The sequence below is a fragment of the Salmo salar genome, chromosome 17 (genome assembly GCF_965601325.2).
Source record: "Salmo salar chromosome 17, fSalSal1, whole genome shotgun sequence".
NCBI lineage: Eukaryota > Metazoa > Chordata > Actinopteri > Salmoniformes > Salmonidae > Salmo > Salmo salar.
Window position 1 is genome coordinate 6608487 of NC_138307.1, and position 26326 is coordinate 6634812.

The 26326-nt window shown below is 44.3% G+C and overlaps 1 protein-coding gene across 1 annotated transcript in view; it reads left to right on the top strand.

Moving 5' to 3' along the window:
* The window catches only part of LOC106575230 (low-density lipoprotein receptor-related protein 1B), a 162685-nt gene that overhangs the window by 31016 nt on the left and 105343 nt on the right, over positions 1-26326 (top strand). The window contains exons 14-35 of the mRNA XM_082964378.1: positions 3161-3283; positions 3572-3706; positions 4119-4244; positions 8769-8885; positions 10684-10764; positions 12069-12233; positions 12553-12738; positions 15812-16012; positions 16777-17022; positions 17868-18065; positions 18298-18502; positions 18762-18926; positions 19129-19373; positions 20317-20448; positions 20840-21067; positions 21332-21506; positions 21678-21772; positions 21990-22139; positions 23976-24116; positions 24902-25027; positions 25282-25413; positions 25587-25721. Coding sequence (XP_082820504.1) covers positions 3161-3283; positions 3572-3706; positions 4119-4244; positions 8769-8885; positions 10684-10764; positions 12069-12233; positions 12553-12738; positions 15812-16012; positions 16777-17022; positions 17868-18065; positions 18298-18502; positions 18762-18926; positions 19129-19373; positions 20317-20448; positions 20840-21067; positions 21332-21506; positions 21678-21772; positions 21990-22139; positions 23976-24116; positions 24902-25027; positions 25282-25413; positions 25587-25721 — 3507 coding nt within the window. The remainder of the gene's footprint in view (positions 1-3160; positions 3284-3571; positions 3707-4118; positions 4245-8768; positions 8886-10683; positions 10765-12068; positions 12234-12552; positions 12739-15811; positions 16013-16776; positions 17023-17867; positions 18066-18297; positions 18503-18761; positions 18927-19128; positions 19374-20316; positions 20449-20839; positions 21068-21331; positions 21507-21677; positions 21773-21989; positions 22140-23975; positions 24117-24901; positions 25028-25281; positions 25414-25586; positions 25722-26326) is intronic.

Consider the following 26326-nt stretch of genomic DNA (forward strand, 5'->3'; position numbering starts at 1 on the left):
AAGCCATGAAAATTTTAAAATGGACCCATCATCCATGTCTTGTCCACACAATCAACCTGATTGTAAGAGATGCTCTGAAGGTGATGAAGCCCACTGTGGACAATGTGAAAGCAGCTGTGGAATACTTCCACAGGAGCACAGTAGGTGCTGAAAAACTAAAGTCTACACAACGCCAGATGGGGATGCTGAGGCCTAAATAAGACTGCACTACAAGGTGGAATTCAACTTTTTATATGTTGAAGCGGTTTCTTGAGTCAAAGAATGCCATCATCTCTACCCTGGCCATTGTCAATTCACCTGTTGATGCTCTGACCCAAGAGGAATTGGAGGAGGTTTGCAGAGTCCTGGAACCCTTTGAGCAGGTCACTGTGGAGATCAGTGGAGAGATGTACAGTAAGCAGTTATTACTACATCACTATTTAATCCAGTATTATATATGTATATGAGCAGTAGATGAGAATGTAGTATCAGTAGACAAAACATGAACCTGAACTAATAAGTTACTGTTCTCTCTTTTCAGCTATGTGACAGCCTCAAAAATGATACTCCTGTGTAAGGGTCTGCAGTGAATCACATCCAGCCGCCAGAGAGAAGCAAATGTAACCACAGGACATATGACAGAGTTGATGGACACCCTATGTTCATAAAAGAAGTTAGCCTTCAGTGATGCCAGAGCGATTGATGAGGCTCTTCAAAGAATATCCTCAGCAGCAGGGAGGGACAGCCCCAGCGGTCAGCTGGCTCAGGCACCAGGGCAACAGGAAGAAGAGGGATCAGATGTAGCAGAAGCACCAGCAGTAGTGCCACAAACCTCTGCTGTTTGGATGCTGTTTGACGAGAGAGCAACTGGGGATGCAGCACGAAGGAATCCCTCAGCAGATGCCATAATGGAGGTCCAATCCTATTTGGAGGAGCCCCATCTGGGCCACATCCGTTCCCTCTGAGAGGGTCTTCTCGAAAACAGGACAAATAATTACTGAGAGAAGAAACCGCATCAGCCCCTCGAAAGTCAGGCAGCTTGCATTTCTGAATGAAAATCTCTCATAAAAGCTAAATATGGTCAGCATTGCTGTGTGCTGCTGGTTATAACATGGCAATAAAGAAGAGAGAGAAAAGAGGGGCCAGTTTAATGTTTTAAGTGGGATTCGGCAGTTGTGCACATTATAAATTTTTCTTTGATATGGTGCAATATTCCATTATGCTGTTCAGATTGTATTCATTTTCAATGGTTAGATTTATATGCACTTTGTTTACTTACATTAAAAAGTTATACTTTAAATGCAAATGTTTAATAGCATTATTTTCATAACAAACCAATGCATTTTGAAATACATTGTGGTTAAGGTAGAGTATGATTTCATTTAATAATTTAATTACTATTGTTTTAACACCAATCATAGTCAAACTATCGCAAACTGTTTGACTTGAAAAAATACAAAACATCTTTTTTTTAAAGAGCCGATTGGGAGCCAAAAGAGCCGGCTCTTTTTGGTGAGCTGATCTGAACCAGCCGGCTCACTGAAAAGAGCCGGAATGCCCATCACTACCGCTCTCCCTCGAGTCTTTCCCACGTTGATGCTCAAGAGCCCGAACAGCCTCAGATCACACGCTCAGATCATGTTCAAGCCTCGGATTGGACAGTGAAACACACACGCTCAAGCCTGCAGACGACTTTCAGATGTTTCATTTCTCACTCATACAGTCATGGCGAAAGCCAGCGCAAATTCCTACTATTTATGTGTCCAGGTTAAACGTGGGACGTCCCTCATTATAAACAAACAGTCAGTTAAATTAATGGTTATTGCATCATTTTCAGATCTATTAGAAGCGAGTAATAGACGAAACAACAATGCAATTTAACCAATTGACTGGCCAGAGATCAGGGCATCCATCAGCGAAGACACAGTGCAAGCGGATAGTATTTTGGACAACCAAATTGAACTCAAAATGATTGATGAAATCGAAGTGTGTCAGCTGTATGGTGATTTGCGATTCATAACTTACATTTTACCGGTACTACCAGTAGTAGTAGGCCAACGGATAACACCACGACGGAATGCGTTTGAAGTGATGACCGCCGAGCATGTCCAGCAAAGTACATTGCCAGTGGCACGGACGCACTTTGTGCAGATCCGCAGGTGTGGGCTTTTCGTGGCAGCCAGACGAGACAATCGAAGGAGGATGAGGTGAACAAAGTTACTGGACTTGAATTTAGTCACGCTTGCTCTATGTAGATTGATGCTTCTAATTGTGCATGTTTTCGCTCGCTCGCCTCGCTTTCCTTGGGAAAAAATCCGTTAAACAGTGAATACGTTTTGTCTGGCCTTAGCATATTTGAAATGCCACAATTCCGGCACTCGGGCTCCTAAACAGTAGTCAGGCATATTTTAGTCTGTCTGGTGCAACCCCTCTCTAACAACCAAATCCTCTCATAGCCACCGAGGACGAGTCATGAACAAAGAGAGAGACCAATGATTGATTCAATGAGAACTGAAGCTGAGACTGTCCTCAAATGTACACCGTCTCTAATCCTTTAACAGCTACTTATAGTAACCCCAGGCCGTGTTTTCAGACTCAGCTGCACGGGGGTTGTCATGATAACAGTCCTTGGTTGGCAGATTGAAGCACCACCTGTCTGTACTGTCTCTCACTACCCTCGAAAGTGAACGCTGAACTCAGCTGGGTGCCACCCACCTCAGCCTTTACAACGTCTTCATATGCCTTGTATTACATCAGCCTTCCTCGCTCCTTTTTTTTACCACTCTTCATATGCATACCTCTTCAAATACAGTTTCATCGACATCAAGGAGGATGTCAAATGATCCGTCAGACACAGTGTTCCGTTTTCATCTGATGTCGCTCCGACTTTTTATAGCAGCGGGGTTAGGATGATTCTGCCTTTGGCTGAGTCATATAAACAGTCGCTCTGACTGGCATGCGGATAGGAATACCATTAAGCCGTTTTAATCTATGAACGTTTTGAATATAGTATTTGGTATAATAGCATCACTGTAACTAGGATTATATATATGTTAGTGTTACAGTTTTGAGTTATGTTATTGTCTTCCCTAATATGTTGCATTATAAAGGCTGCAGCTGCAAAAAAAAAAAAAAAAAAGATCGGATTTAGCCTACTTTGGTTTATCTAATTGATCTTTAGGTGACAATGCGTGTGGGGTTGATAATGGTGGCTGCGGTAGCCTGTGTCTGGCCATTCCCGGTAGCAGAGTGTGTGCCTGCGCTGACAACCAGTACCTGGACACGAATAACCTCACCTGCTCCTGTAAGCCCTGTCAAATACACTCTTATCTCAAACATACAAGGCCCGTTCAGCCCGACACTCCACATCAATGACCAAGGCAATCAATAGGAATAATGACAGCAGATAAGATATGGTCATGTAGAACTCAATATGCCAGTACTGATTTTCAATGCCAGCATTTAACATAAAATACATGTTTCATCAGTTGTGGCTCTTGAGGAATATGTTCTGCGGAGTGGGAAGATGAGCCAGCAAGTGGATGTGTGTCTGTGTGTGTGTGTTTGCTTGCAGCCACATTGGGAGATTCAGGGGACCATGGGGAGCCACAGAGATGTGGGAATGAAGAGTTCCAGTGTAGGAACCAGCGTTGTGTCCAGGCCTCCTGGAAATGTGATGGGGACGATGACTGTTTGGACGGGAGTGATGAGGAACCGTACATCTGCTGTAGGTCTTATTCTGCGTGTTTGAAAATATAGATCATTTTGCATTTATGGAGAATAGGACATGTCCCAGAGACTGATTCCAAAAAAAATAATCAAAAATCATTAAGTTGAAATTAACAACAACAGCTTAGCAAGACTGAAATTGCTAGGCTGACTTTTTCTGTCATGCTTTCTAGCTAACTATCCAATATCTATGATCAAAATAAGTTGTATTTGTCACATGCGCCGAATACAACAGGTATACCTTACAGTGAAATGTTTACTTACAAGCCCTTAACCAACAATGCAGTTTTAAGAAAAATACCTAAAGAAAAATAAGAAATAAAAGTAACAAATAATGAACACATTAATATGATTGCATGACAGTTTACATCAAAGACTAAATATCAAAGCAATTTTGCCCATCATTACAGATAATCGTAGTTGCCCTGCGGATCAGTTCAAGTGTCTGAACAACCACTGCATCCCCAAGAGGTGGCTCTGTGACGGGACCAACGACTGTGGGAACAACGAGGACGAGTCCAACTTCACCTGCTCTGGTATGCTACTGTCTGTTCTACTTAGAGGCCCATCTAGCTCATATGGACCAGGATGCGGCCGCCAGATTCCATGTTGTAGAACAAACTTAAGTGATCTGTCACGCCCTGACCATAGAAAGCCCTTGTTTCTCTATGGTGTAGTAGGTCAGGGCGTGACGAGGGGTTGTTCTAGTTTAACATTTCTATGTTGGTGTTTTGGTTTGGTTCCCAATTAGAGGCAGCTGGTAATTGTTGCCTCTAATTGGGGATCAAATTTAAGTAGCTATTTTTCCCACCTGTGTTTGTGGGATATTGTTTTGTGTTTGTGCATGTGCACCACGTAGTCACGTTTCGTTGTTCGTTTATTGATTTATTTGCTTTTGCTTAAAGTTTCACTTTGTAATAAATATGTGGAACTCAACATCCGCTGCGCCTTGGTCCCGTTCTTACGACAACCATGACAGAATATTCCACCAAAAGAGGACCAAGCAACGTATCCACGAGGTAAAGGAGTTTTGGACATGGGTGGATGCGAAACCGTTCCTTAGCGGCAGACGGAAGGTAATAATGGAGGACAGCGACGGCGCCAGAGTTCGCAGCCACAGAAAGCCCAAGGACAACCCCAAGATTTTTTTGGGGGGGGGGGCACAAGCGGTGGCCGGCTGAGCCGCGGGAAGAGCCAGAGCACATGGCGCAGGCGATAGAGAAGTGGTCGGTCGACCCAAGGAGAGAGCCAGAGCCCGCCTGGGAGTCGATGGAGCAATGTGAAGAAGGATATCGGAGGATGATGTTGGCGAGGAGTAGGCTGCAGTGCAGGCGGGCTGAAGATCGGGTCATCAGTCCGGTGCCATCTGTGCTGGCTCCACGCACCAGATCTCCAGTGCGCCTCCCCAGCCCGGTACGTGCCTGCTCCCTGCACTCGCCCTGAAGAGCCAGAGACCATCAGGGAGGCAATGGAAAGGTTGGGAGAGAGAGATGAGAGAGATGTTGTGCAAGTGTGTTCTGCTCAACATCCGACCAGAGGATCCGGTTAGCAGTCTGGTGCAACCTGGGCTGGTTCCACGCTTTTGGCCTCCAGTGCGCCTCCCAGTCTGGTACGTCCTGTGTCTCCTCCTCACACTCGCCCTGAAGTGCGTGTTCCCAGTCCGGTACATCCTCTGCCTCCTCCTCACACTCGCCCTGGAGTGCGTGTCCCCAGTCCAGTACGACCTGTGCCTGCTCCTCACACTCGCCCTGAAGAGCGTGTCACCAGTCCGGTGCAACCTGTGCTGGCCCCACGCATCAGGCCTCCATTGTGCCTCCCCAGTCCAGTACGTCCTGTGCCTGCTCCTCGCACTCGCCCTGAAGAGCGTGTCACCAGTCCGGTGCAACCTGGGCCGGCCCCACGCATCAGACCTCCAGTGCACCTCCCCAGTCTGGTACGTCCTGTGCCTGCTCCTCGCACTCGCCCTGAAGAGCGTGTCACCAGTCCGGTGCAACCTGGGCCGGCCCCACGCATCAGGCCTCCAGTGCGCCTCCCCAGTCCGGTACGTCCTGTGCCTGCTCCTCGCACTCGCCAGTCTGGTGCCACCTGTACCAGCTTCACGCACTAGGCCTCCAGTGTGCATTCACAGTCCAGAGCTTCCGGCGACGGTTCACAGTCCAGAGCTTCCGGCGACGGTTCCCAGTCCAGAGCTTCCGGCGACGGTTCCCAGTCCAGAGCTTCCGGCGACGGTCCCCAGTCCGGAACCTCCGGCGACGGTCCACAGTCCGGAACCTCCCGTGACGGTCCACAGTCCGGATCCTCCTGCGACGGCCCACGGTCCCGGAACCTCCTGCGACGGCCCACGGTCCGGAACCTCCTGCGACGGCCCACGGTCCGCAACCTCCAGCGACGGTCCACGGTCCGGAACCTCCAGCGACGGTCCACGGCCCGGAACCTCCAGCGAGGGTCAACGGTCCGGAGCTTCCATGCAAGGCGTCCAGTCCAGCTCCAGGGCAGGAGCCTTCCTCTGCGCCGGTGGCCAGTCCAGGCACGGTGTCCAGTCCAGCTCCATGGCAGGAGCTTTCCTCTGCGCCGGTGTCCAGTCCAAGCACAGCGACCAGCCCAGCTCCAAGGCCGGAGCCTTCCTCTGCGCCGGTGCCCAGTCCGGGCACAGCGTTCAACCCAGCTCCATGGCTGGAGCCTTCCTCTGTGCCGATGCCCAGTCCAGGCACGTCGTTCAGCCCGGCACCATGGTCGGATCCGGGGTCTGGGGGGGGGGGGGGGGGGGGCTACGACCCGCACCGGAGCCGCCACCGACACTAGTCACCCCCCCAAACCCTCCCATTTGGTTTCAGGTTTTGCGGCTGGAGTCCGCACCTTTGGGGGGGGGGGGAATACTGTCCCACCCTGACCATAGAGAGCTCTTGTTTCTCTATGGTGTAGTAGGTCAGGGCGTGACAAGGGGGTGTTCTAGTTTAAAATTTCTATGTTGGTGTTTTGGTTTGGTTCCCAATTAGAGGCAGCTGGTAATCGTAGCCTCTAATTGGGGATAATTTTTAAGTAGCTATTTTTCCCACCTGTGTTTGTGGGATATTGTTTTGTTTGTACATGTGCACCACGTAGTCACGTTTCGTTGTTCGTTTATTGATTTATTTGCTTTTGCTTAAAGTTTCACTTTGTAATAAATATGTGGAACTCAACATCCACTGCGCCTTGGTCCCATTCTTACGACAACCGTGACATGATCTCCAAGTTTCTCCAACAAGATAGTCATTTGGGAGAGGTTCTGTCAGAGCAGAGGCCATTGGAGAATACGCAGAGAGGAGAAGACAACTCTTACAAGACTTAAACATGCACTACTGCATGATTTCCCGTGTTGGTGAGGGACGCTTATGTCAAAGATTCCCAATGGCCTCTGTGCTACTGCACATCATGATTGTATCTATATACTGGGATAATTCATCATCTTCTCCATCCAGGAGACTTGACCAGGATATGCACACCTCCTCTGGGGGACATGGGGGTTTGTTAGGGGATGTAGATGAGAAATGTTTTTGTTTCACTTCATCCTTATCAAGGTGTTTCAGTTGCCAGATGTTGACATAATGCCCATCCTGAACACGGATAGGATGATTCCATAAGAAAGAAAATGCCGATTTATATGAATGATATCCTGGTTTCACGTTTTTTACGTTCACTTTTTGATCTCTGTGAATAACTAGATTACTGTGAGTAGATAGAGTAGATAGTAGCGAGTCAATTCTCTAGGACGACCAGTCACGGAGAAACCAAATCCAGATGTTTTAGCACTAAAGGGCTCCACAGTGGCGCAGCGGTCTAAGGCACTGCATCTCAGTGCTAGAGGCGTCACTACAGACCCTGGTTCAATTCCAGGCTGTATCACAACCGGCCGTGATTGGGAGTCCAATAGGGCGGCGCACAATTGGCCCAACGTTGTCCGGGTTAGAGTTTTGCCGGGGTAGGCCGTCATTGCAAATAATAATTTGTTCTTAACTGACTTGCCTCGTTAAATAAAGGTTAAATAAAAATAAAATATATGCAACACACATGGTCTGCTGGCTCTCTATGTGGAATCAAATGTTACAGAACATGAACAGTAGATGCAAAAGATCAGACATGACTTAAAAACGTCCCGTACTATAATGGTGAGGATTCACTCACTGAAATAGGCCAGGCCTAGTCAATGCACTTTATTTAAGTACTTATTAAGACCATACTGGTATTGAAAAGCACTACCGTAAATTCCGGACTATAAGCCGCAACTTTTTTCCCAGGCTTTGAACCTCGCGGCATAAACAATGACGCGGCTAATATATGGATTTTTTCTGCTTTCAATTTTTTTTTCTCCAAAATAACACATTCTGTGACGTGATCAGTTTTTTGGCGGCATGAAGCTTTCATTAGACCAATGAAATTGCCGAACGGGTTAAGGTCAAACAACTTTTTTGTTTACTGTTTAGATTAAATCGAGCGCTCTCAAACTTCCCATCATTCTGATTACGGTAGTCATTTTGTCACCCTCATCATGGCAAAGACACAGAGAAATGCATATGATGCAGCTTTCAAGTTGAAGGCGATTGATCTGGCTGTTGGAAAAGGAAATAGAGCTGCTGCACGGGAGCTTGGTCTTAATGAGTCGATGATAAGACGTTGGAAACAGCAGCGTGAGGAATTGACTCAGTGCAAAAAGACAACTAAAGCTTACTGCGTCAAGCCGGTTTCGTTGCCTATTTTTTTGTTACAAGCCGTGTTTCGTTAAAGCCTATTTATTTTTGTTACAAGCCGTGTTTCATTAAAGCCTGTGTAAAGTTAATTTGTTTCAATGTACCGGTAGGCACCTGCGGCTTATAGACATGTGCGGCTTATTTATGTTCAAAATAATATATATTTTTTTAATTCAGTGGGTGCGGCTTATATTCAGGTGCGCTTAATAGTCCGGAAATTACGGTATATAACTGTTGCATAATAGAATAGAAAAACGTAACTTTTCTAATGGGAACTTCAGTGTAGTAAAATAATGTTATAAAATGCTATTCTATTATTGCTATGAATGTTTTCAGCGGGATCATGCCAAGCTGACCAGTTCTCCTGTGAGAACGGGAGATGCATCCCAGAGTCCTGGCGTTGTGACAGGGATGACGACTGTGGGGACCACACTGATGAGACCGCCTCTTGTGGTGAGCTTCTGGACAAGATTCCATTTAAAGGTTAAATGAAATTAAATGAAGTCACGGCTGTGTTGAGATATTCATACTGGCATACTACTTAGAATGAAGCAGTCCATTGGACAAGACATTCCTCGTGATATGTTAGCCTGGGTATTTTCTTAACACTCCAGCCATGACAAATCAATGGGTTTCCCTCCTTTGGTTCCTTCCACTTGGATAGGTTGACTTAAATCGAAATGATATCAACGTTAGCCTAACATTTCAGAAATCATTCACAATGTTTTTGAGACTTGTTCTATCTTTTGCATTATATCATTCCACTGTATGCCTTGTATTTGACCTACCCATCATGTTAATTCAATTTAGAATGTAGCATACCCTCTGGGCGTGCTCTGACATACTCTGGAGCAGACAACTCAACATGGAGATGGAGAGAAAGGCTTTTAATATTTTAAATGTGAAATAGCTGGGACTCTTCCCTGTCATGAGAGGGATAATTATGTCTTTCTTCTCTGAAACAATAGCATGCATGGGCTTTCAAAGATGTAGATCAGGGATTGGCAACTGGCTCAACCCATCCGCCCTCCTTACTTTTGAAAGTACACAAGATGCAATTTTGAAATTTGGTTGTATGCATCAGCAGTTTTTCCTCTTGTTATGTCAGTCACTGACAGTCACACAGTTAGCCATGTCGGGCTAATATTTTTCTATATTGGTAAGTTAGTCTAGGGGCCAGCTATCTAAACTTGTAGTAATCATGGTCAAATTACAGACCGGAAGACCCCTATGGATTTTGTTAGTCACTCTCACTCAGATATCATATTCAAAACGAGAAACATTTCTCACCATCGTATGGTGAAATGTTTAGATGTGCAGGAAATTAGCTGTAAAACTGCTGATGGTGTTGATGTAGGCCCGGGCCAGCCTTTCAAATAATTTCATGGCTACAGATGTGAGTGCTACAGGGTCGTAGTCATTTTGGCATGTTACCTTGGCGTTTTTGGGCACAGGGACTATGGTGATCTGCTTGAAACATGTAGGTATTACGGACTGGGTCAGGAGAGGTTGAAAATGTCAGTGAAGACACAAATGCAAGTTCAAACAGGTTCAAAGACAGCCACGACACATGCGCATGAACCCCAAATGACCTTTCCCCAGGTCAGGTATCCCACAATGTAAATACACCCTCTTCTGGCGAGGATACATCTAAAATGACTGTATATCACCATCACCACAGAGTTGTTAAACCAAAGTAATGTAATCTGATATCACCTTCTACACTTGTTTTAGATAAGAGGGAAAAGTAACAGGCAGTAGGACACAGTCTGCAAAACATTCAGCAAGAACAATTTGAACCTTCTGTTAGACAATATTGCTGTGAATGATACTTTTCTGTTACCTCTGGTGCTACTTAGAAACTGCTTCACAAGTACAAACAGAGACAGACAGTGTTCATAGTAATTACAGTTTCTGCTTGGCTTCCTTAAATCTAATTTAAGCCTGCGCTGAAAAACACTTTGCGCACTCCAATTTTTGTAACTTCGGAATTCAAAGGCAATGCCGACTCACATAACTGTGCCAATGTCTCCTGCATCGAATGTGTAATAATAACAGATGTTCACCCACACTGTTTCAGAGGTGTTCATTGCATGCAGTGTGTAAATTACTGGCCTATGTGATTCTGGACAGTCGTAATTGATTGATTCCAGTCATCAAAAGTGCTTCGTTAGAAAAAAATCCCAAATTGAAGTCCAAACCTCTTGTGTTACAACAATAACACAATTTTTTCTTCTTTCTTTCTTAACAGATTTCGCCACATGTGAGCCCCTTACACAGTTCAGCTGTTCCAATGGAAGGTGCATTAGTGTGAAATGGCACTGTGACTCAGGTGAGTGGTATTTTTCTGTGAACACTCTCTTTTTACAGTTCAATTTTCTACCTCAGTGGGAAAAACTGCCTGACTTGAAATGGCGTCATTACAATAACCAGTGTACAACCAGAATTGGTTGTAATCTGGTTGTAACAACATCATTTCAACCAGTTTTCCTTACTGGGAAAACGCCATGGGATGGACCTGCACTCTCAAGAAGCAGCTTGCTGGATGAACACATTTCACCTTCTCTGAACCACGCTGTGACTCTCACACTGTTTCTTAATCTCCCTTCTGTCCTTTCCCCCGCTCTTCCGTCCGTTCCCTCTCTCTTCCGTCCATTCCCCCCCTCTCTTCCATCTGTTCCCCCTCTCTTCCGTCCGTTCCCCCTCTCTTCCATCTGTTCCCCCTCTCTTCCGTCCGTTCCCCCTCTCTTCCGTCCATTCCCCCTCTCTTCCATCTGTTCCCCCTCTCTTCCGTCCGTTCCCCCTCTCTTCCGTCCGTTCCCCCTCTCTTCCGTCCGTTCCCCCTCTCTTCCGTCCGTTCCCCCTCTCTTCCGCACGTTCCCCCTCTCTTCCGTCCGTTCCCCCTCTCTTCCGCACGTTCTCCCTCTCTTCCGTCCGTTCCCCCTCTCTTCTGTCCATTCCGTCTCTTCCGTCCTTTCACCCTGTCTTCCCTCCTTTCCCCCTCTCCCCATCCTTTCCCCCTGTCTTCCATCCTTCTCCCTTCCCCCCTCCTTTCCCCCTCTCCCCATCCTTTCCCAATGTCTTCCATCCTTTCCCCCTCTCACCATCCTTTCCCCCTGTCTTCCATCCTTCTCCCTTCCCCCCTCCTTTCCCCCTCTCCCCATCCTTTCCCCTGTCTTCCATCCTTTCCCCCTCTCACCATCCTTTCCCCCTGTCTTCCATCCTTTTCCCATCTCCCCATCCTTTCCCCATCTTTTCCCTTCTCCCCCATATCTTCTCCTTCTCCCCCTCCTTTTCCCTTCTCCCCCTCCTTTCCCCCTCTTCCCCTTCTTTCCCCCTGTCTTCCATCCTTTTCACTTCTCCCCCTCCTTTCCCCCTATCCCCATCCTTTCCCCCTGTCTTCCATCCTTTCCCCTCTCCCCTTCCTTTCCCCGTCTTCCATCCTTTCCCCCTCTCCCCATCCTTTCCCCCTGTCTTCCATCCTTTTCCCTTCTCCCCATCATTTCCCCCTGTCTTCCATCATTCCATCCTTTCCCCCTCTCCCTCTCCTTTCCCCCTCTCCCCATCCGTTCCCCCTGTCTCCCCTCCTTTCCCCCCTCCCCATTCTTTCCCCCTCTCCCTTTCCACCTCACCCAGATGATGACTGTGGGGATGGTAGTGACGAGGTGGGTTGTGTCCATGCCTGTTCCGGTGCCCAATTCCAGTGTGCCAGTGGGAAGTGTATCCCTGACCACTGGGCCTGTGACGGGGACGATGACTGTGGGGACAACAGTGATGAGAACACCACCTGCACTGGGACAGGTGGGGGACAAACACACTAACTTCTCATTCTTCTATCTGCCTTACGGGAATCACACCCTTCGGATTCAAGTCTTAGATCTGTGAAAAGTATAATGTAGTCGGAGAATATGCTCAATATAGTCTTTGAAATGGGGATGCTATTCATCACACTTCAGGGGATGCGGTTAGGAATATGGGTTTGAGATGTGCAATATCTGTCCTTGTAAAAATAGCCCTTACCCAAGAAAGAAGTGCTTTATGTTCTGAAGTGCATAGCCCTACCTGAACTCTGTATTTGTAAATGTATGTTTATCTCTCTGAACCTCGGGCTCTCCTATAGCCTCGGTATTAGCTGATGACTGCAGCGGAGATGAGTTCCATTGCCAGGACGACGGTGGCACCTGTATCCCTGAGCGCTGGAGGTGTGACGGGGACAAGGACTGCGAGGACGGGAGTGACGAGGCAGACTGTGAAGGCGCCAGCAGAATGTGCGACCCGCACGCAAAGTTCACCTGTCAAACCTCAGGTACAGTACTGAAGCTACTGTGAAAACACTTTAGAAAAGAAATGCTGCACACTCTGTGGCTCTGATGCAGTGCACACTGTATCGTTAAATACCCATGTTTAACTGTAGAAAGCTACGCTGCTTTCATCAAGGTGTCATCTGGACTGTAGCTACTGGGACCTACACAAAAAGCTCACCTGTAAAATCTCAGGTACTGTAGCTACCTCGCCAGATGTTTTGTGTACTCTGCATACAGGACTGTACTGTACACAGCCCCCAAAATGAACCATGTTTTTTTGTCGACCTCTCAGTTATTAACATAGACATAAATCAAATGAATGTATCTCTGGTTATTACCCTCAAATGGTCTTAATTTGTGTCCTTGGTGTACAGACACACATTGGGGAAGCTGATATTAGCCTACAGGGTTAGAATTCACACAAAATGGTGAGGAAAAAGCCAGAGAGCATTTCATGTCTTTTATGATACCTGCAGGGCATCTTGTAGACTTCTCCTACGCTTTATCATGTAGCCATGACGGTAAAATGGGAATACTTGGGGTACTTTATGTGACTCCTAAAACAGTTCCACATGGTTGTGGTAAATCAAATTGGCCTAGGAGTTGCAGATTTCCCAATGTAAGTTGGTCATGTTATTGTGCCAATAGTTCAGTGGAGTTGATATGAATCATCTGTACGGTGCACCACATTATATATCATTGGTCTTAAAGTGGAGAATTCAAATGAGAAAAACCTCTGGCTTAGTTCACTGATCTCATGCTGTTAAAAGGCTTAATACACATCATTCACTTACCATGTAAAATTCAATAAAATGTCATGAGGAGTTTTAAAATCCACAAAAAGCAGGTCTTAAAGGTAACACTGTTAATAATGGCAAGGCTTTTGAGAGAGGAAGCACAGCCTATCCAGCCATGAAGCACAGTGCCAATGAAAGAGACATGCCTTTTTGGCCGGTGAATCTCGTATTTAGAAACATAAAAAGCAATTGGTTCCCCCCCCCCATTTCGTTTAATTTGATTAAAAACCAAGCATAGCCTACCCTCCCCTTAATCTAGGCTGGTTTAACAGCGTTGCATAGGTGCATATTTTTAATCCTGGCCGTTATCTAACTAGTCTATGAATAAAGGGGTTTAAATGGTCTACTGAGAGTGCTTGAAAGTATTTTGGAGGTTTTTGCCCTCATGCTTTTTCATCATTCACAATTCACATACCTGCTTAATTGATTTCGCTTTTTCAGTTGGCTATCCATCAACATTTTCAAAGAGCGCCTCTCGTCCGATTACCGAAGAGGCACGCTCCTCCAAACTATTCAATCCTCCTATAATACCACATCAGCTGCAATTTTTGGGGGGAGAATCTTGTTCGTACATAAGCCATGATACAATTCGCAGGAGCCAAGTATTTTGTATAGACGTGCGAATGTTATGCTTAAAGACATTTAGGCCTACGCGTGCACACAGTACCATGGAACGAGAGAAGCGATTTCTGATATCATGACCCGATCCTATTTAGAAGTATTGTTGTTGGTTTAAAAAGCAGATTTATTCTTTTTTGTTTCATTCGATTAAAAACAAAACCGTCCGTGGGTTTATGGTGAGAATGTACATGACTGAATGCAATGCAATTTTGTCTGCTATTTCTGGAGAAGTGCAGAAATGATCTGTAAGATGGTTTCATGATGTTTATAAAACGTTACATTTGCGAGCAGTGTAACGGTGAGTGGACATTCCCCCCTTTCTCTTTATATTGGATCTTTATCCAGCTCCTGTCAAAAGTTTAGATGTGTGCAAAACCGTCTAACTTTCGTTATCTGTATTATACGCCCACGGGGAGCAATTATGGTGCCTGTAACTGTATTTAGACATAGCCTATTTAAAATAGGTTGTTTTGTTTACATTCAAATTTGATTATGCACTGTCTTTTCAGGGCTTATTAATAGCCTACTTCATTTAATCTAGTTTATTGACTACGTTTGGCATGTCCAAGTCAAGACTACAATATACAGTAGGGCTAGCCCCTACATCTGTGTGAATTCTATAGAAAATGTTTAACAATGTGTTTTCATATTGAAGCTACGCAAATAGTACAGTGTGAAATGCAAACATGATCAAGAGCAGGCTATAACGGATTACCGCCAGCGCTAAGATTGACCATTGCGTTAGGTTTGTTAAAAAAGATCCCTCAGCGTGGATTCTGAAACAGCTTCATTAGGATACCCGATTGGAATCGCAGTATTTTGTAAAACACTCCCAAATTAAAGCGAACAGAAAGAACATACCTCCAACAATAGATCAACACACTGTTGTTTGAATTGAAATAATTGGCAGACTCAGCTCTGATCTGTATTCACTGTGTCTGTCCAGACTAAGCTGACTGCCTTACGCTGAGGCTGACAAAGTATAGTCGTTGAAAATATATAGGAGGCATCCCAAATGGCACCCTATTCCCTATACAGTGCACTACTTTTAACCAGAGCCATATGGGCCCTGGTCAAAACTAGTCCACTATATAAGGAATGGTGTGCCATTTGGGCCAAATACATAGCCTTTCATTAGGCCTTGTTGCAAGCCACGTAAACAGGATTTATTCCAGGGTTTCCTCATCAATACCACAGATTAAAGCTGAGGTGGGCTGCCTCTCTGCTAGCACCATACACTTTACTTTCTTCTGATGCCTAAAGCGCTTTTAGTCCTCAGCTTTTCAGGATTCCTCTGAGACTGTGCTTTTTACCTCGCTGCTTCCAATAATTGCTTCCTATTTCCTGCAATTGTTTCTAAAAGCTTCTATTTCCAGTCACTTTAGAAGCATTTGACAAACTACCTAGAAGCAGCAGAATTGCTTCATTTGATGGTATTGACAGTTTAGGCTTAGGTATCACTATGACCATTTTCTCACCAGTTTATATCTGATAGTTTCCATTCTCTCCAAGAAAATGGACAATCAATTCTTATTTTTGTACTTACGGTTGAAATGTGGGTTTGTTATCATTCACAATATCTCTTATAAGGACAAAACGATTTCGATTTTTGCAATTTTGTCCCTTGCCTCATCTCTCTCCGTTTCTCCCCTCACAGGCAAGTGTATCAGTAAGAGCTGGGTGTGTGACGGGGACTATGACTGTGAGGATCTGTCCGATGAGGAAAGCTGTGAGAAATCGCCCTGTAAACCTCCCAGATACCCCTGTGCCAACGACACCTCCGTCTGCCTGCCTCCTGAGAGCATCTGCAACGGGAGATATGACTGCTCTGACCACTCTGATGAGGGACACTTCTGTGGTATGACCTTTGTTCAAATCACTTCTAACCAATTCTCTTGGTCCTATTTCTCTCACTTGAGTCAATTCTCTCGGTCCCCACTTCAATTAATTATTAAATATCGTTCTATTGTTTTTCTCACTTAATTCTATATTTCCTTTGTCTTCCTCCTCTAGCCCGACCGGCAAATGTATGTTGACAGACAGTGTTGAGCTGTTGTAAATCAGCAGCAGTGCTTGCTTTGGCATCGTCCATCTGTCCTCTTATTCCCCGCTGAACTCAGGGAGAAACTCGGGGAGAACAAGCTGTTGAGGCCGGAGAGGATATAACTCTTGCTGACCAAGATCCTTAGTTTTCTCTGGAAACACTCCAAAGACGGCAGGGAAGAGACAGAGGAGACATATTAATAGTGAAGGGGATTATGGTTTATAACAGAGACAATCCTTTTGTTTGGACCACATGGGCTAGATGATCGTAGCAGTAGGGTCAGGCTTAGGCAATGGGGTTAGGCCAGATGAATACCTTATGTTCACATGAATGACCTGCCCAGGGATTGCCACACGACACTTTGTCCATAGAAAAGAAGATGCGAGACAGATATGACAGGAAAGTTGTGTTCACTTTTTTATTGAGCCCCTATGTCACTAGTCGACGAGGACGTGCAGTACATCAGTCTCCATCCATCACTACTCTCTGACTTTCCTTCCATACATCTGTCTGTGTTCTCTGAATCAATCTGCTCACCTCTCATCACCTTTCTTCGTCTTCTTCTCTCGCCGTCTCAGCCGATTGCATTTTGGGTAACGGCGGCTGTAGCCACCAGTGTGCAGTGGCTCCTGGGAGGGGCGTGGTGTGCTCCTGCCCGCCGGGGCTCAGTCTAAGCCCAGACAACAGGACGTGCCAGACCCTGGACTACTGCTCCAGGCACCTCAAGTGCAGCCAAGTGTGTGAGCAGTATAAAGCAACCGTCAAGTGTTCCTGCTACCCAGGCTGGAGGCTGGCACTAGATGGAGACAGCTGCCAGAGTACAGGTAGCTGGTGTTAAGCTCTGTGTGACATGGCTGATAAGTCTTTCGGACACATACCTGCGCTCTGTGGAACTGCCCAAGGACCGCCCATAGAAACGAGAATTCTGATTCTATTTCTGTGTTCCTGTGTGTCTCAGTCAGTAGAGCATGGCGCTGGCAACGCCAAGGGTTGTGGGTTTGACCTGCTGGGAGCACCCATAAGTAAAATGTATGTACTGTAAGTCACTTTGGAAGAAAAGCGTTTGCTAAATGGCATATATTATTATATTCTATGGGACAGCCATCCTTACCCTTGTGCCTTGAATCCAACATATAAAAAGCAATGTGATAAATTGGGTATATTCCTAACTGTACATTTTATTCCAAATTCTGAAGCAGATATTTGGGACATTCCATTTATATAGTAGTTAAATACCTTTGGAAGCAGTACTATTTGAATATTGGCCATTTATACACCTGTGGCTTTATAGGCCTTTTTTTCTCTTCATCAATGTCTCCCAGTTATATAATGTAACATCTGGTAATTGTATTGAATAAGCCATTTTTTTTCCATCTAAAATATTACACTTTCGATTGGAGATTCATTCTCCGAAGGTTTCTGTACTCATTTTATGACAAGATGAGCTAAACGAGATAATGTGGTATGAAAATGAAATGAATGAAATGACGATCTATTTCATAATTATTGATTTCAATATAACCTTATTCACAAACTAAACTAACGTGAGTTGCTATTCTAGCAAACAAACATGACAGTTATTTGTGTATTTGTGTGAGAATCTGTATTAGTATGCAATATTTATTATCAAAAATGTATTTCTTGACTTATTTCTTGTTTCCTTCCTCAGATCCCTTTGAGGCATTCATCATCTTCTCCATCCGCCATGAGATCCGGAGGATAGATCTCCACAGACGAGACTACAGCCTTCTAGTTCCTGGTTTGAGGAACACGATCGCCTTAGACTTCCACTTCAATCAGAGTCGACTCTACTGGACCGATGTGGTTGAGGATAAGATATACAGGGGGAAGCTGCTAGACTCTGCTGGTAGGAACACCATAGAATTTGGTTGGACATTTGTTTTTATTTTTGGTTAAGCTCAGTTGTTGATTTTTAATTGAGGTCATGGGGAAAGTGTTGTATTGGCTATATTTAGTTCTCCTATCAACTCCACTGAAGACTTCCTAAACCAAAGCCTAGTTTACCTGTGTTTCAGCACATCCTCTTGCCCTCTTATGTGTTAGTGTGTTGGTCCTTTACTGTTATTGGTTCCTTACAGGTGTGACAGGGATTGAAGTGGTGGTCCAACATGGATTGGCTACTCCGGAGGGTCTGGCTGTTGATTGGATAGCAAGGAACCTGTATTGGATCGACAGCAACCTAGATCAGATAGAGGTGGCCAAGCTAAACGGGAAGCTCCGGACCACACTGATCGCCGGAGGGATGGAGCACCCACGAGCCATCGCTCTGGATCCTGAGCAGGGGTTAGTTATCTCTGAGGGAGTGAGTGAGTGAGTGAGTGAGTGAGTGAGTGAGTGAGTGAGTGAGTGAGTGAGTGAGTGAGTGAGTGAGTGAGTGAGTGAGTGAGTGAGTGAGTGAGTGTACTCTTTAACAAGGATGTGCATTTCTTACATAATCCTGGTTTGATATGAATGACCTTAGGGTGAGGTTGACTTGATTCTGATTAATCCTTAATCGATTTCACATGGATGATTATTCTTATTTGATTATTTTGTGGTTTAGAATCATTTTCTGGACAGACTGGGATGCCACCTTTCCTCGGATCGAGGCTGCTTCTATGAGCGGAGGAGGACGCCATGTTGTCTTCCGAGACATGGAGATAGGAGCCTGGCCTAATGGTCTTACTCTGGACCTTATGGAGAAGAGGGTTGTGTGGACTGATGCCAGGTGGGTTATATGCCTGCACCTGTCTATATAGGGTCAATTCCCCATCAATTCTATTTCAATTCAGGAAGTCAACTGAAATTCCAATTTAGATGAGGATTTCAGTTGACTTCCTGAATTGGCTGTATTGAGTTGGAATTCACCCCAACCCTGCTGGTGGAATCAAATGATTCCAATAGACAAACATCTATCTTCATCTCAACAGGTCTGATGCCATATTCTCTGCTCTGTACGATGGGACTGGTGTGATAGAGATTCTGAAAGGACATGAGTACCTGTCACATCCCTTCGCTGTCTGTCTCTACGGAGGTAGTGTCTACTGGACTGACTGGAGGACCAACACTCTGGCTCGGGCTAACAAGTGGACAGGGGCCAATGTGACAGTCATCCAGAAAACCAGCGCCCAGCCATTTGACCTTCAGATATACCACCCCAGCAGACAACCACAAGGTAGGCTACCGCACTGTCTCAAACATTAAGATCACAAGGTTGAAAAGAGAGTGGATGTTTTGAATTAAAGACAACCTTCTCAGCTGGACAGGTTGAAGAGTTTTGTTTACTTAGATCATAATTAATCATTTATTGTATGGTTGCGTTTTGAATTTGTTGTTACATCTGTGTCTCACAAAATACTTTTCGCTTTCTATATCCAAAGTTCACTGAGAGATAAGAAAGTGCCATAGTGTCGCCCTAAAGTGGTGATAAGCCCAGTCATTCTGGACGGAGGCTACTGTTTAGTCTAAATGACACTATAGTGCCTGGAAATACGATGACGTTGCTAAAGTAGTCAAATATTTAGTAGGAAACAACTTTGCCAGCATTAACATGTCGTCAAATTTACTTTAGACAGATGGCAAAGTTGTCATTAGCTTGCAAAGTTTGTCAAAAATAGCTATCAATGCTAATGTTAGCTAGCTAAAATCTGTTGGCCTCCCCTCAATCTTAGCTAGCTAGCTAACATTATACAGCATCTAAAGTCAATCTGGCAACTTCAAATGATAACAAAAGATTTCATACTAATTATTTGTCTCCTTTTGAATGTCATTGTATTTCCAAGCCACTGTAATACACTTTGGATGAAATCTTCATCGGCGCTGATTGACGATGCATTGAGTAGAATGCTTAGTCGGGCATCAGTCCAAAAATGAATGTTCAAAACAATATTGTGACTAAACACGCAACCCATGAATTGGTTCATCTGGCTTCATTTTCTCTGTCTGGACTTTTGGCAGTAGGGTTCATTTACAGGACTCTGCCTTTCACAAATCAAATACGTTTCCTTCCAAGAGTATCAGAATCTTGTATTAAAATAAACCACACTAGTTGATTATTGAAGCCACATTTTGTTGATTATTGAACAACTTCCCCTCCTCTCCCCCTCTCTCGGCGATAGCCTCAAATCCCTGCGAGGCGAATGGCGGTCGTGGACCCTGCTCCCATCTATGCCTTATCAACTACAACCGCACCGCATCCTGTGCCTGCCCCCACCTCATGAAGATATCTGCAGACAACTTTACCTGCTTCGGTGAGTGAACCTCACCCCTTCATCCATTTGTCAGTCAGTCTGTCCTTACATCAGTCTCTCCGTCCAGCCATCGCGCCATCTATCTATCTAGCCATTCATTCATTCATACAATCCTCCACATTCATACACTATAGTGCATGTCCCTCAAAAGGGAGTCATTTCAAAACACAGCAGGTTTCTACTGTTTTGAGAAGAAAAGTGAAGAAGGTGTCTGACAAGACTGTAATCATGTTCACACTACAATGACATTGAAAGAGCATGGAATTTCAAATTCTCAGGTGGTTTGAGTGTTGAATAGTAAGGCCACCAATAACTCCTGCTTGATTCTGAACTTTGAAAGCAGGCTATACAAAGCAATGTCAATATCCAGTTTTCTCTTGTCCTTCAACAGCACTGAAGAAATTCCTTCTGTATGTGAGGCGAACAGAGATCCGTGGCGTGGACATTGACAACCCTTACCTGAACCTGATCACAGCCCTGACGGTCCCAGATATAGATGAGGTCACAGCAGTGGACTACGATGCATCAGAGGAACGAATCTACTGGACTGACGTCAAAACACAAACCATCAAACGGTCCTCCATCAACGGAACCGCAATAGAGACGGTCATATCCGGAGGTAGGGAAAGATGTTCACCTCTGTCTTCTGAAATGTAGCGGTTTTCTGACACTCATGTAACTAAACGTAATGTTTGTTGTAAATGTATTCTCAGACTGTTACACTGTTTTTTTGCATCCATTTGATGTCCTTTTCATATGTACCCATTCTAATTATCATAGTCCACCTGTCAGGTTGTTCAAGCGATAGACTCAGTACATGACTTTATTGAAGAGATTAACATGACCATATTGATGTTGTCTTCTGCATGTGATTTCTTTGCAGGTATTGTTAATGTAAGAGGGCTGGCCGTGGACTGGCTCTCCAGGAACCTGTATTGGATTAGTTCAGAAAGCGACGAGACACAGATAAACGTGGCGAGGCTAGACGGGTCCCTGAAAACCTCTGTGGTTCATGGGATTGAGAAGCCTAAGTGTCTCACCGTACATCCGTCTAAAGGGTAAGATTAGATTTTTGGACGTACTTTTATACAGTTCAATGTCTGATATTGATTAGGTATAACAAGATGTAGTCAAATGAATGGTAGTTACACGATATGATAAATGATGCACTTTTGTGTTGGTGTTCTCTGTGGAAAATATTGTTTTCCTAATGAGTTTTTACCTTCCAGGAAAATGTATTGGACAGATGGCAACACAATCAACGTGGCCAACATGGATGGAAGCAATAGCAAGATCATTCACCAGAACCAGAGAGAGCCAGTTGGTAAATGTCACATGTAAAATTCTGAATATTTGTTCTACGTACAAAGCATCCACATTTAGTGGCTAGTACCAGTTATCTTCTGCAATTTTATATTGCATGACAACAGTAGTACTACTATCTGGTAACAAACGATATTGCAATATTGAGTGAGATGATTGGTAGAACAGCAACCCCATAATATGTCAATCATAGCTCTAATCGATGATGTCTCTTCTAGGCCTGTCGATAGACTACACATCAGACAAGCTGTATTGGATCAGTGGAGGCAACGCCACCATCAACAGGTGTAGTCTGGACGGTAGTGGTCTGGAAGTGCTGGAGACCATGAAGAAAGAGCTGGTTAAAGCCACAGCTCTAGCTGTTATGGGTGAGTGACGAGAGTTTAGAGCATGGGCCTGTGTTCATAAAGTGTTTCAGAGTAAGAGTGCTGGTCTAGGATCCGTTTTGCTTTTTGGAGCATGGTTCTATGGATGAGCACTACACCCTGAGACTCTGTGTATATTATTTTTGTCTTAGAAAGTGCCTGATATAAATATGTTGTGTTCTTACAGCTCATAAAGGTATTTTCTGACCAAATTGTATTTTGTTTTAAATACTAATCCATTGATTTGGGGTTGTTTTTGATCTGGAGTACATGAGTAAAAGGGGTTTTGACAGTGAGCTGCCTCACGCTACAGAAACAGAAACCAGTAACCAGGCTTTCTGACTTAGTGATGGGCATCCTGGGCTTTCTATCCATCCTGCTCACTGACTGTCCCAGGTTTACTTATAGCTGTAATGGTGATTGTATAATATTGTACATCTATTATGTTTTAATAGTACAGATCATTGAGGGGGAGTTTCTCTCCACGCTCTATAAGAAAGTTGATCATGATACTATTAACAGGGTGGAATAATTATTTTTTTGTGTTGATTAGATGGTTGTATTCATTTGTTTAATATCGTACTATTTAATATTTTAGTGGTTATTCCCCATGACTAACCCTACAGGGAGTTAGACAGCGGAGAAACATCATTATTGATGGGCTTCTCGCTCTGGTTTTGTTATGATTCCTTCATTTAGAGTGCCTCTCTTATCTGCTTGGGATATTGAAATAGCCTCTGGGATATTAAAGTACTATCTATCTATCTACAGTATAGTCTGCCGTAATTCTGTTGGGAATACTGTTTGATTTTGATGTAATTCACCTGCAGAGGGACTGCTGTTTATATAAATCCTATCTGTGATTTAACCATAAAAAGACATGTTGTTTTTTTTCTCTGTGGTTTTAACACGCCGTCTTTTTGTATGCTCTCCAATCCTCCCGTCATTCGAGGAGATTCTGTTCTTTGTTGATAGCTCTAGTCCAGCAGGCCAAAAGCCAAGAATGGTCTGGCTTAAGCCTATTGTACTGTACCCCATTCAAGTCTGCAGACAGGTTAAAAAAAGAAGAGAAAGTTAAGTTCTCTGTCTACAGGCACAGGATTGGTCTTGCTTCAGAGGTTTTCTGACTGCTGAGCCGCTGTCCGATGTCCTTTGTGCCGGGCTGACTGTACTTCAGCGTTGCCTGTTTGCTGGAACTGGGCTCATGCATAAACATTGACATTTTTTTTCGGTCAAGGGTGCAAGTACAGTGCATGGGCTTATATTATAAGAAAAAAATATGTCACATGGCCCAGTTCCTCTGTTTCCTCCCTGGACCTGTGCCCCTAAGATTTATGGGTAGGGGAATGAACTTAAGATCCTGTCTCTCTGTCTCGTATCACCCGATTCTCAGAGGAAGAAATATGAAAGTCCTCCTTTACACAGCTACCTCCTTGTCCCTTCTTTTACAAACATCCCAGGAGTCAGCCCCGGCCTACTGTATTCATCAGCAAAGGAATACTGTACAGTTAGAGCTATGCATACCTTATGGATAATACAGTATTACACCGTTCCTAGAATGTATTCAATTCAGTTACAATTGTATGTTACAGTTCCTAGGAAAGCGATCATTCAATGTGTTATTTGGGTCCAGTGATATTTGTAGTGCTCTGTGAACATGCTGTATTGCCTACTATTTATGAACAAATGGGCCGTTAGCTTTTGATTGAAGGGTTACTCGCGGAGACAGCATAGAACCACTATTGCTACTGGACAGTATCCGTGGTCTTTTGAATAGCTTTGATTTATCAATATACTTGTCAATTCAGTCATGAACAATCATTGATTTCCTGTCTTCAGGTGCCAAGCTGTGGTGGGCTGATGACAACTTGGCCCAGTTGGGGACCGTCAGTAAGAGAGGTGGGCTGGACATGGTGGTTTTACGTAACAAGACCACAGGGATTGTTCATATGAAGATGTATGACGAAGACAGCCAGACAGGTAGTGTAATGAGTAGGACTGCAACTCAATGCTTTTACTCAGACAATGTCCTACCTCCTTGTAAAGCTTTGTTGTGTGCTTTTGACTAGAGATTGCTAAGTGTTTTCGATCCTCTCTTGAGAATGCACCGACATTGCTTTTTATTGGTGTATGTATGTTTCAGAAGAAATTGTCCTTTTTTTAATCCTATTGGCCAAAAATAATGCTTCTTCATTGAGACGCAGCTTTATTGAAATAAGGATTCCGTGTAGCAGTTTTGTGAGTCATTGGCAGTATCATCCATTTTATTGACACGTCCAATATCAGGATTGCTCTCAACCTCTGTTAGTATTAAAAATGGCAATTAAGGTGTCTTAAATGTAAATCTTTCAACTTCCTCCTCAAACTTCCTCTGACCGATTAGCTAGTTCATTTATCTTTTTGACACAGACCACATGGGAGTATGGCCATGTCTCATTAGGCTTCTCTCTCTCCCCTTCTCTTCCCTCTCTCTCTCTCTCTCTCTCTCTCTTTCTGTCTCTCTCACTCTCGTCCTCTCTCTCTCACTCACTGGAAGTGCTCATGCTTTCGTGGAAGTACTGTAATCTCATGAAAATAATCGGAACGTAATGCAATGCAGATGTACTCTGCCTAACTCTGCCCCCCCCCCCATAATGCTCAGTTAAATAATACGCATGTTGTCCTACTGTGTCATTACTGTGTTGTTTCCTGAAGGAATCCACAAGCATATACAATGACCATGCCTACGTGTTCAATTTACAGTGTAATGTTTCACTGCTGTGCAGGGAGGAATCTCTGTCAGGACAACAATGGAGGCTGCTCTCAGCTCTGCTTCCCAACATCAGAGAGCACACGGAGCTGTTCCTGTGCCGTGGGCTACAACCTCCACTCCGATCGCATGTCATGTGAAGGTACTGTACCGGCTTCTCGTGGGAGTACATTGAACAGGGAACACAACATATGAAAACCATGATGTGAATCTGATTTGACATGTACTGCAGATCCTATAGTGGCATTGAAATATGGCGTTGTCTATGAGCGTTGCATTTTTGTGTTTTGAAGGACTAGGGTCTTTCCTGATGTGACGTGAAGGTTAGAATTACATTTGACATGTACAGTAGATGCCATATAGTTGATTGGTTTGGCTTTGTGTTTGAACTTGAAGGCATCGGGTCTTTCCTGATGTACTCAGTTCATGAGGGCATCAGGGGGATATCCCTGGATCCCAGTGATAATAGTGAAGCCTTGATGCCGGTGACCGGCTCAGTGATGGCTGTGGGGATTGACTTCCATGCTGGTGAGTGTATTGGCATTGTTTTTTTGTGATTATTTGAACTATTCTTCATGCTTCGGATTGCAAATTAATCATTATCATTTCAATGTTTTAATTGTTATTTTTAATTCTAGTTTGTAGGAAACAAATGAAGGGAAGAACATTAATCCTTTTCAATGAATTGATTTTCCTAATAGGAAATGACACGTTATATTGGACAGACATGGGCTTGAACAGGATATCCAGAGCCAAGCGAGATCAGACGTGGAGAGAGGACATTGTCACTAGTGGTATCGGCCGCGTGGAGGGGATTGCAGTGGACTGGATTGCAGGTAAGTAGCCGAGCTCTCAAAGTTAACCTTTACTTAAGAGAATACAATGTCAAGTGCAAAGGAGGACATAAAAGTACAGTTGCGGTCAAATACAGTGCCTCCGGAAAGCATTCAGACCCCTTGACTTTTTCTACATTTTTGTTAAGTTATAGCCTTATTCTAAAATTCATTAAATTATTTTTTTCCCCTCATCAATCTACACACAATACCCCCATAATGACAAAGCCAAAACAGGTGTTAGACATTTTTGCTAATATATTGAAAATAAACAACTGAAATATTACTTTTACATAAGTATTCAGACCCTTTACTCAGTACTTTGTTGAAGCACCTTTGGCAGTGATTACAGCCTTGAGTCTTCTTGGGTATGATGCTACAAGCTTGGCACACCTGTATTTGGGGAGTTTATCCCATTATTCTCTGGATATCCTCTCAAGCTCTGTCAGGTTGGATGGGGAGTGTTGCTGCACAGCTATTTTCAGGTCTCTCCAGAGATGTTTGATCGGGTTTAAGTCCGGGCTCTGACTGGGCCACTCAAGGACATTCAGAGACTTGTCCCTAAGCCATTCCTGCGTTGTTTTGGCTGTGTGCTTAGAGTCGTTGTC